The 12,268-nt window shown below is 38.5% G+C and overlaps 1 protein-coding gene across 1 annotated transcript in view; it reads right to left on the reverse strand.

The window, feature by feature from the left end:
• Positions 1-454: 454 nt before the first annotated feature.
• LOC134624179 (NACHT, LRR and PYD domains-containing protein 12-like) overlaps positions 455-12,268 on the reverse strand; it is a 463,420-nt gene continuing 451,606 nt past the window's right edge. Inside the window, exon 11 of the mRNA XM_065470091.1 lies at positions 455-1,005. Within this exon, the coding sequence (XP_065326163.1) occupies positions 455-1,005 (551 nt within the window). The remainder of the gene's footprint in view (positions 1,006-12,268) is intronic.

Raw genomic sequence — 12,268 nt, forward strand, 5'->3', positions numbered from 1 at the left:
AAATCACGGTTTTAGTAACGCAGTAACGCAGCGTTCCTACGTGAAAGTAACGGTAATCTAATTACCGTTTTTGCAATAGTAATCCCTTACATTACTCGTTACTTGAAAAAAGTAATCAGATTACAGTAACGGGTTACAAGTAACGCGTTACTGCCCATCTCTGATCCTGATACACACAGAGATGGAAGAGCAGAGGTCACATGATGAAAGAAAAAACATGGAGTCTTTGATTTATAAAGAAAAACAATGAAACAGCTTCTCAAAGCAAATCAAAGCAAATCTAATGTCTGTCACCAAATCCCAGCAGATTCTTCACCAGGATGAGAGTTTCAAACATCAACTGATTGAATCCATGAATGTGAAAACGTGTTTGTGAGTGAAAGAGACAGACATGTACAGACTGAACTATCTGTTCAACAGTCAGACTTTCTCTAACAGGAGACACTCTTTACACTCAGCACAGGGACACTGAGGCACCAGGAGACCAGAGCCAAAACCCAGGATAAAGAGTTTGAGTGAATGTGGTGTTGAAGGTGTGGAGGTGGATCAGAGTGTCAGAGGAGACTCTGTAGAAGGACAGAGTGCCAGCAGGACAGTCCACATACACTGCTGCTCTGTTAGAGACAGAGGAGGAGGAGGAGGAGGAGGAGAAGGAGGAAAAGATGGATGTTTCATTGTTATTGTGATAGACAAACTGAGGACCATCATCAGAGCACCTCAGACTCCAGGACTGATAATTAAACTCAATCACCAAGTCTTTACTGTTTCTTCGTCTTCTGATGCTTCTGTAACTCACTGATATATCAACGTTTCCTCTCCACTCGACCTCCCAGTAACAGCGACCAGTCAGACCATTCCTACACAGCAGCTGAGGCCAAACATCAAATCTGTCTGGATGATCAGGATATGACTGAACCTCCTCCACATGTGTCACCTTCCTGTTGTTGTCAGACAGTTGGAGGTTTGTGTTCACTGTGTTTGTGTCGATTGTGAGTTGACAGGAATCTGATGGAGAGAACAAACACAATCCAGCTGCAGTTATTGATCCATCATCTGTTCATTGATTGACACTTTGATGATGACTCCTGACATGATGAAGATGGTTGAATGTGTGCTGCTTTGTTTTCATGAATCCCATTAAAAACACACTTACACTTCCTCAGACCTGGTCTCAACCATCGGACTCCAGCAGGCTCCACCCTGAAAGGAGGAGGGGTCAGAGCAGCACAGTCAGCATGCACACATGAACATCACATGGCTCTCATACACATGAACATTCACAGTGTTCATCAAAGTGAAAGCCCGGGGGAATGAATTGTCTGTGGTGTCTGTTTATTTGTTAACAACACTCTGTATCGTCTGCCTGAAGGAAGAAATGTGAACAGTTTATCTCCATGATGCAAAAGGTCTGTAGAGATGTGTTTGTCCCTCATTCTGGACCTTTACAGGTCCTGGATGGAGGAAAGACAGCACAGATGAGCCTCTCTAAAGACCTTATTGTCTGGCCCCGTCAGGCTTCATGACTGAGGCCAACCAGACAGTGATTGATGGAAACAGGACAGACTGGATGATGCCATTTCTCCAGACTGCACAGGGTTATATCTTTGGATTAGTTCTGACACATTCATCAACACCATATCTTTTTTACTGTGGAAACCACAAACATGTTTAACCAATCATTTTCGGAACTTGAAATGAAAACAGAAATTGAACGTTTTAAAAAATGATGCACAAGTTTTGCAAACAACAACTCTGAAACTATTTCCCTAAAAATGCAGCCGAGGCGTCAGGTGGTTTTTATATAAGCATTTCAAACTATTTACAGAACAATCAGGTGTTCTGCATCAAATAAGAAGCCACACAAATGATTTGTGCCACTGCAAAAAATAGTTTAAGTCCAGTATAAGACTGAGGAGAACAGCACAGGGATAAACCTGCAGGTCTCACGGCAGGATGTGGATCACTCCTGTTTTTCATGTGGAGACACCGTTTACACTGCAATCTGCAATCTGGCTTTAAGGCAGAAACTGTGACGTTCACTAGTAGAACTGACACACAAAACGACTAAACGACTAAACAACACACTAACTGTAGCCTCGAAACACGCTAAACATCACAAATCTCTCACATATCAAAACTCTCTCTTGACATGGCTCTCATATACATACTGTTAGACACTGATAAAGGAACAGTCCCACATTTTCACAAATACACTTCAAGGAGTGGGAGTCATGTGAATATTGTCATCTGATTGGTGTGAATCCTCTAGTCAGTCACAGAAAGAGGCCTCCCTCACCCCAACACCCCTGCTCCAGACCACATGGTCACAGAAATTAGACAGCATATCAGCTTCTTAGACCCTTATGTAAAATCAAGCCTTAGAAATCTCGGTGTCATATTTGACAGCTCGATGTCGCTCGAGCAGCATTCTAAGCAGCTGGTCCGAAACTGTTTTTATCATTTACGGAATATTTCTAAACTCAGACTAATGGTATCAAAGCTTGAACTTGAGATGATTATTCATGCTTTTATTTCTTCTCATTTAGACTATTGTAATGGCCTTTTTACTTGTTTTAACAAATCAGTCTTAAATCGTCTTCAGCCTGTGCAGAATGCTGCAGCACGACTCTTAACAGGCACCAAGAGAAGATCGCATATCACTCCAGTCTTGGCCTCCCTTCACTGGTTGCCTGTAAATTTTAGGTTTCATTTTAAAATTTTAGTTCTAACATTTAGGGCCCTACATGGTCAGGCTCCTCAATATTTATCTGACCTGCTGAAACCACATACATCTTCTCGGGCTTTAAGGTCATTAGATCAGAGACTGCTGGTGGTACCGCGCACTCGTTTTAAAACTCGTGGTGATCGGGCCTTTCAGACTGTGGCACCACGGTTTTGGAATTCTCTCCCACTGTCTCTTCGCTGCACGGACTCCATTGATTCTTTTAAGAAACAGCTGAAGACATTTTTATTTAGAAAAGCATTTGATTAATTTCTTCTTATGCTGTTTTTATAGTTTTATTGTTTTACATTGTTTTATTTACTGTTATATTGTTTTTATATTCCCATTTCCTGTGTTGTAAAGCACTTTGTGATTTTTATCTGTGAAAAGTGCTATATAAATAAATTTTACTTACTTACTTACTTACTTACCCTAATGCTAGCTAACAGCAGCCTATTATTACTATGCTGATTGTATTGCTGTGGATGATTAGCAGCAAAACACATTTTGTCCAACGACAATCACTCTCAGTTTAACTATACGCTTTATTTGAAGTGTTTTCAGGCTACAGTTACTGATTAGTATTAGCCGCAAACTGCACTAATTTGATGTGAATAAGCATTATATGCTAACGCTAACACCGTTTCCCCTTCCTTTTTAACTATCTCAATAGCTAACACTTACACCCTTTTCACTTGCATCATGACAATGTGAGGAGTTAATGCTAAGTAGGCTGCCATTAGCAGCTAATGCTAATTTAAGGTTAAAATATATTAGCAGCAAATGCTATTACCGTTGTCCCTTAATTTATAACAATGTGAGCAGCTAATGCTAAGTAGGCTGCCGTTACAGCAAATGCCATTTTGATGTGAATTAGCATTTAACACTGACATATTTTCCTGTGGGTTTAAGCGATGTGAGCAACAAATGCTAAGAAGGCTGCCATTCGCAGCTAATGCTAATTTGAGATAAAGAAAATAATAATTAGTAGCTAATGCTAATACCATTGTCCCTTGCTTTATAAAAATGTAAGCAGCTAATGCTAAGTAGGTAGGCTACTGTTATTAGCTTATGCTAACTTTGGAGCGTGATGTCACGGGAGGGGGCGTGGCCAAGAATTTTGGTCCAGCCGCCATCTTATTAGTTTTATTTCAATGCGCTGAGGTATAGAAATATTTTGCTGAAATATTTGGCATAGAAAATTATTAGCAAGTGGAATTTGCCTTTTTTTGTGGACGGCTCCTTTTGCCTTTCACTGCAGATGGTGTGTTTATGTTTTCATCTAGCCCTCTGATGCATAGTGGTCACTGGAGTGGACAGCTACTAAAACGTACATATCTCTTTAATGCATTGGTTTCTATAGTGGAACTGCATATTAGCCTCTAGAGTGCTCTCTGCTGCCATGCTCCATTGAGGTCAATTCAGTGTTCAGTTAGTGCAACTGCAAGTAAATTTCCTCTGAATCAAAGATGGCAGACAAACTGTCACCCCTGCTGACCACTGCTGGCATATCCTGTCAATCCTTCTATGTTAAAAGAGCCCAACAGGTAAAAAAAAATATGATGATATGCAGTAACATCTAGGGAAGGATATTACCTGTTTGGAATAAGAAACTGGTATGTCTAATATGTAGAAAACTACGATTAACCATGTGTCCAATGAGGTGGACATCATGCATTACCCACTATATTTTTTTAACATAAGTCATAAATTGCTTCACTGCTTCTTGGGACTGTTTTGGTTATAAGTAAGCATATAATTGTTAAATTTATAAGCTACTCATTTAAAATATATATTTTTGTGCAGATCAGCTGTAGTTTGAGTTACTATAATAATTATTTTATCATATTTTGTAGACTTCAAATGCAGCAAAGAATAAGGCAGCAAGAGAATAGTCTAGGAAATTCCATCCAGCTCCAGTGATGATGATTTCATTGATGAGTGCAGTGATGGTGAGTTCAGTGATAAGTCCAGTGATAAGTCCAGGGAGTGAAGGTATAGGTGAGAGCAGGAACCTCAGGCTATATGACAGGCTATATGGTTCGACAGTTCTGTCATCCACATGATCTCGTCCTGTGCTGGCCAATCCCCTGAAGATGTTACCAACAGATGGGTCAAGAAGGAAAAAAAGATGATGATGATCCAAAAGCCCTTCTCTGTGGCCCTTTACAATCAACACATGGGTGGGGTTGATCTTGTTGACCAACGTCTGGCAATGTACCCCCACAGACGTCGAAACAAGAGGTGGTACATCTGAGTGTTTTTTCATTTTTTGGATGTGACCGACAGAGGTCTTATCGTTATAGAACTGTGTGAACATTTTTGAGTCTATAGACTCAAAAATGTTTCACTTGTTGGAGATAGTTTGCCATATTCAGGTGTAGGATTTACAGCTAGGACTGTTGACTGGTTTTGTTATTTACGCCCAAACATCGGGGCTAATATGAGTTGAAAGTTCCAAAAAAAATTGCTGAGATGTTTTTCAAAGGATACAAGCAAGCGAGTTAATGCTAAGTAGACTGCCATTAGTGGCTAATGCTAATTTTAGGTGATGAGGAATTGGCAGCTAATGCTAATACCATATTTTTTGCTTTATAACAAAGTGACCAGGTAATGCTAAGTAAGTTGCCGTTATTAGCTAATACTAATTTGAGGTGAATTAACATTATCTGCTTATGCTAACAATGTTTTTTTTTTACTTTTAAACAATATGAGTAGCTAATACTAACACTATTTTTCATTCAATTTTAACTTTGTGAAGAGTTAATGCTAAGTAGGACGCCATTAGTGGCTTATTCTAATTATGGGTGAATAATTATTAGCAGCTAATGCCACTTTGCTCTGCTAAGGATTTGTGTGACCATGATGTATTCTGACAAACTCTACATTCACAGCTGAATTTATAATAAGTGTGTTCTCAAGTACATATTTTTCTGTTATTGTTGTCAAACAACAGAGTGAGAATGAAATATTGATTTTAACACAGCCCATTAGCAGCATTAGCCTATAACAGTTTCCAGTATTTAAGCTTCCATTTCCAAATGTTAGCTGCTCCTGTCTGCCTCTTTGTCACACACACAGACTGAAATGATTCACAGCCTTGTTTCATCCTTCTGTCAGTGTCACTGACTGTCACTGTGGACATACAGCATGGGAAACATACAAATGGCTCACACTTTATTAGGTACACAGTGGCCACTATCTCAGGTACACCTGTCTATCTAAAGTTACAAAATGTTGTCTCTATCCAAATATTTATGGACCTAACTATAGGTCTACTTTTAATGAAACTCTCAACGTGACTTATCAGTTACCATTAATGTTCCTGCAAACAGACTCCTTGGAGACCCCTACATGAATATCCATGTACTATCCAGCTGGACTAGTGTGTCTGTCCCTGAAAATATTCCTGCATGTGTGATTGGTCATGTCTCATCTGCAGGAAACAAACAGGAAGTGAGTGAAGGACACAGGAAATGTTTCTAGCTCTTCCTCCTCTATCAGACATTCTCTCCATACCTGAGAGTGTCCAGTCTCCAGCCTGGATCCTTCAGTCCAGCCGACAGCAGCTTCATTCCTGAGTCATCTGGATGATTGTAGCTCAGGTCCAGCTCTCTCAGATGGGAGGGGTTGGAGCTCAGAGCTGAGGCCAGAGAAGTACAGCCTTCCTCTGTGATCAGACAGCCCGACAGACTGCAGACACACAAACCAACAATCCATCTGTCAACAATCATTTTCTCTTTGTCACAATAACATCTATCCATTTACATCCATTCAATGTAACTTTATTTATAAGTGACAATTCTCAACAGACAACAACAGTCATCTCAAGCTGATTAACAGTGTAAGGTAACAGCCTCAGAGAGGATATTAGGCCCCTTATGTCAAATTATTCATGAGCTTTTTGAGTGATAGGTTCTAATGAATTATTCATGAGCTCCGGAAGTAATAACGGAAGTAATAACGGAAGTAATTAAAAATATGATATTCATAAAAATATGATATTCATAAAAAATATGATTTTCATAAAAATTATGATATTCATAAAATTATGATATTCATCCAAAATATGCTACTTCATAGCTCCTTGCTTTTTCTCCCCTCAAAAACAACTAATTGATTATTTGGAAAGATTTATTTTATATCAAATAGCATTCTTTTATTTTTAAGCTATTAAAAAAGTTTTTACTTTTTTATGCTTAAAAAACGCCATCTACTGGTGGGTCAGCGCATGAGCGCCCAGGGGCGCGCGCCCGCGGGAGCGCGCCTCTCTCTCTGCATCGGGCCTGTGTGTTTCTGGGACCGTGCCTTTTGTGTGTGTGAAAACATGTTAAACCAGTATAAATGTGCTTAGTTAAACTTGTGCTTTTGTAACGTTCAGTATGGCCAGACATACAGGGTGCATGCCTTTGGGGAACACTTTATTTAATTTTATATGCATTTGTTTAATCCGAACAAGGAGATTTAAAATCAAACTCAGAATCGCAAAAAGAAAAAAGTCTCGCGATCTCCCCGAGCATAAACGCACCGCTGCTCCCAACATAAAAAACTTGCTGAAAAAACTCTTTTTCTCCAAAAAACGCACCTGAAAACCCCATAGAATTACTCGATAAAACTCTCTCCCCGCTCCCAAACCCCGATCCTTAGGAAATAAGCAGGGAGAAACTCCTGAAAAAATCCTCCGTATTTCTATCCAAAAAACCCTAGAATAACTTGTAGGGACCCCCTCGTATACCCTAACCCTTATATTCGATAACAGGGGAAATCCTGAAAAAACCCTTAGTCTTTTTTCTTCAAAAAAACCAGCCCTCTCACTAAAAATCCGCGCAGAGTCTAAGTTCTACCTCGCTCTTACTCGCACCGAAAACGCAGCCAGAGCACAGTTTTTCCTACTTGTTCGTTCCCTGGCTCAGATAGCAATGCTCCTACTCCTAGTTTCAAAATTTGCGCCTGAGACCAACTCCGCCTCCCCAGGTAAACCTTACTGCCCCGCTGCCAATCACATAACAAAGGGGCGGCTCTCATTCGCACCCTGGCTAGCCAATAGCGCTCGGCTTGGATTTACCTGTTCAGCGATAGGTTAACTTGCTCGCTCTCACTCAGGATAAATAATCTAACGTTTCAACTTAAATTTAACTGTTTTTTTCTCTCAGAAAAAACAAGCAAGCCTTCTCTTTTTCTTAAAACAACATGGCCACCAGACCTTTTTGACCGCGAGTGACCGGATGTTGTTTCCAGCCTGAGGTTGCCTGAAATGCCGTGAGGCTCGTTTGAAAGATCGCGCCCGAGACCAACTCCGCCTCCAAGGCGTGCCTACCTTTAGCTGCCACCAGTGAGATATCAGAGCCGGGCTCCACATATCCAATCAGGAGCACGAGCAAGACAGCTTTTGCAGACTCTCCAGAAATATACAAGTCCTTATCAACTGCTCTGCAACCCAGTGTTTCTGGTCCCCTCACTAACATCGCTTTTTGAGATATTTTTTATGAACCACCAAAAAAGCAGTTTTTATCCCCCCCAGTACAGAAGACTGGATCTGAGGGCAGCAGCGGGGACAAATGATTGTAATGAAGCGACGGACATTTCATGGCTGGTCTTAGATATTCGTGAGTTATTGTGTCTTATGGTGAAAAGTACATAGTTTTGCAAGAGGCATGCAAGCACTGTAGAAAAAGTAATCATAAAACTGTTTTTGTGAACACTTTGTTCCCTACGTTATGCTTTAAAAAATGTGATACATGTAATGTGATCGTCAAAGAACATGATTTTTTTTATTCTTATGCTTTTAAAGTGTGTCAGATTATCTTAAAACACTTATTTGTATGTTATAATGTTTTTCTTACACCATGTGTAATTTTTATAGAGACCTTGTTCATTGTATCAATGTGTAAATATGTATCTTTGATAAATAAATAACATATTTAATCTTGTATTTGTGTACTTTCTGGTGATTCAATAAAAGATTAGTCACATATCGCTCTGATAAACACAGATGTCTGAAAGAAATGTTTGATGGAACAAAGGAAACAAGTGTCTTGCTGCTAAACTTTTAAGTCACCATGGTTTAAATGAGAACTAGCAGCCCTATGTCTTTATGTAAAACATGAAAAACTCCATATCAGTGATATCTACAAAGGTGTACTCATTTCTTTGTTATGGTACTTTACTGTTCCAATGAAACAAAAAGAAAATCTCATTTTAAAGTACATTTTTTGGCCATCCTGACCTATTTTCAGGGTCAAGAATGTTGATGTTAGACTGTGTTTTAAATCAGGTTTTGATCTTAAACTAACTATCACAGCACTGATTTTACGTATTACAGTTGTAATCTCAATTAGAATCCCAAACTGGCTTTTCTCCAGTCAGTGTTATGGTGAAATTTAACTTGTTCTTTTGTGTAATTGCACATGGCCCACCACGGGGCCCCTTAGTAAGCTGTACAGCAGAAGTTTTCAATTCACTTTTGTCAGAAAACTTCACAGTATGAGAAGTTAAGGCACAGTTTCTCCAAATGTGTGCTTCTTTTTCAGTCAGCGTGCTTTTAGAGCATCTACATTAGCTCACGTAGTAAAAGTACAATCAGTAAGTGTACTTTAACATTTGAGATTCCGAGTGACTCTTACTTAGATCATGTGAACAATTTCATCAACCTTTTTTTGTATAATGCATCAAACCTGTTCAAATCAGTTTATTTTCAATTTATTTCAACTAATCTAGAGAGAAGGATCTCCTTTTTAGCTTCTGTGATGCATTTACTTCTCACACCTTAATCTAGATGTTAGTGTTCTCAAAGTTAACATGTCTTATGTTACCATCATGTATTTCTAAAACCCAGCCTCAGTCTATGCCCTATAGACTCTCACATGGAAACACCATTGATCTAGATATTCACAAATTTCATCATGAGATTCTTAAGGTCTTTTTGTTTTAACGTTTTACACAAAAACTTCACATTTTTATATTTTTAAATGAAACTGTCATGGAAAGATATTTTTTCTTTTGTGATGTTGCTTCAGCAATCTCAAATACTAATTATTCTGGGAATTTTTATGGTCAAACTACGTGATTTTCAAAAGGTGTGTGTGTGTGTGTGTGTGTGTGTGTGTGGAGTAAAATGACCTTCTTCTTATGATGTTGTCACCGTGAATCATTCAGGATTAACAACACAAATTGTTTCGATAGCAGAAACAATCTTATAACTTATAATTCTCACACGTTACCGCTAGTTTTACAAACACAGTCTTCTTCAGTTCTGTTTATGTAGCTTTTATGAAACTGATTTTCCATAGTACAAGTAGCATTTAAATCTTTCTTTGCTCTCCAGTATAAATGCAAGAATTTTCAGGCTTTTATTGAAACTGTCACAAATGTAACACTCAATGCCAAAAATAGGCTTGATCAATGTTTCTATGAACACTGCTTCGTATATAAACAGCTCTGAAACCCCCCTTTATTTATTTTTTTTAAAGTAGTGCAGAACAGGCTCTCTGTTACTCTCTTTATCTCTAAAAAACCCAACCAAACCGGCAATCACTTTGTAGAGGAATTTCTTTCATTTATGTATTGATCACATTGTTTATTGGTAATGCTTTTAGGTCACTGTTTTAGCACGTCTGCCCCATACTCCATTTCAAACAGTTAGATGGTGGGGGTCTGGTAAGTAAGTTGGGGGGGGGGGAAGCAGACAACTCCACAGGAAGAGTCTTTTTGTCTTTTCTCCACTGTAAGTGATAGCAAGGGAGTGTGAAACTTTCTTTTGGGGGAAAGATCAAAGGTGTGAAAACAGCTGTGTACTGCCTTTTGTTCCTGTAGGAGGTATTTAACTGAGAGCCTCTGCTCATCGTCTGCCCCCAACGATGGCAGTCCCTCACCAAGCTTGGTTTCTGTTCTTTGTCTTGATTAAAGAATGTTAGCTACCGCTCATCGCTTGTCTGCAGGCTTTATTAAATGGAAAACTTCCACAACAGCCTCTAAACAGTGGTTTATGGCTCTTTATCACCTGCAACACCGTGTAACACTTGGATGTTAGATTCTTTTACCAGTCAGTGTTGTTAGCCCCAACCCCCAGGCTCCAGGTGTCTGAGCTCTAACCCTGGCTGCCAAGTGTACCCCTGAGGCCTTTGTGCCTTTTACCACCAGACTAAGTTTGTAGTCCTATCTACTAATATTATTTCTTTTTTTTTTTTTATTATAGCACACGGTGCAGTTAGGTTACTACTTTCACTTTCTCATTTTGAGCACATTTCTGACCCAATACTTTATCAAACTTTTTACCTGAGTGTTTTTGACACTAGCAGCTGTACTTCTACTTAAGTAAAAATTGCCTGCACTTTTGCCACCTCAGTTGCCACTTTTCTGGAGTTTGTACAATTTTTATATTTCAACGTTTTACGTGTTATCCTTGATCACAGTTCTAAACAAGTTAACTTTCTTGACATCAAAGTAACCCAAAAAAACAACTATATGTCCAGTTATCTTTACTCCAAACCTGGTTTAAGGCTATGCTGTTGTTGTGATATGGCCATACAAATAATATTAAGTTGAATTAATCTTAAGAAAAATATGGTTGTTTCATGGCTACCTGTTCAGAGAATTTGCAGGCTTTTATGGAAACTGTCACAATGTAACACTCTCACTGTCAAAACAGGGTTGATCCATGTTTCTATGAGCACTGATTAATATATCAACAGCTCTGAAAATCATTTTTTTTAAAGTAAAGCAGAACAGGATCTCTGTGTCTTTAAAAAACCCAACCAAACTGGCAATCACCTCTAAACAAAACCTTTTTGGAAACTCTTTACAAGTATCAATGTAATTATTTGTTTTACAAACAAATGTATTGGTTTGTTTACTTGAAATAAAACTTTTTGGAAACCCGTTACATGAAATATAACTTTCTTGGAAAAACTTTACAAGAATCAATCTCGTTATTTGTTTTACCCCATTCAAATCTATTGGTTTCATTACATCAAATATAATAATTTTGGAAACCCGTTACATCAAATAAAACTTTCTTGGAAAAACTTTACAAGAATCAATGTAATTATTTGTTTTACTTGAATCAAATGTATTGGTTTGTTTACATCAAATAAAACTTTCTTGGAAAAACTTTACAAGAATCAATCTCGTTATTTATGATAAGTATTTGTAAATCATTAGTAGTTGCTCTTGCATAGGTGGTTTGCTTGTTTTAAATTTGTCCACTATTTTTATTTTTGTATTTTGTAACGTATCTCTGATTCACTTTTTCTTCTTGGCCTTGTTGTGTGTACCTCACAAGTCAAATTATACATTGTGATGGAGCAGTCACAATACACTACAATACACACACACACACACCTCCACTCACTCACCTGGAGGATCAACACTCAGGCTAATGATGCTGATGGGGTTATTGCTCTGGGGATTTAGCAGGTGAGTTAAATCATGTGTAACATGTGAATTTCCCGAGTGTGGCATTAATAAAGTCTGTGTCTATGCCAAACCTGAAGTTTAAACTCCTTTTTTAAATTTACCAACACTTCTGATTTGCAGCTAAGACTGTGA

This window comes from Pelmatolapia mariae, linkage group LG3_W (assembly GCF_036321145.2).
Source record: "Pelmatolapia mariae isolate MD_Pm_ZW linkage group LG3_W, Pm_UMD_F_2, whole genome shotgun sequence".
In the NCBI taxonomy this organism is placed as follows: Eukaryota; Metazoa; Chordata; class Actinopteri; order Cichliformes; family Cichlidae; genus Pelmatolapia; species Pelmatolapia mariae.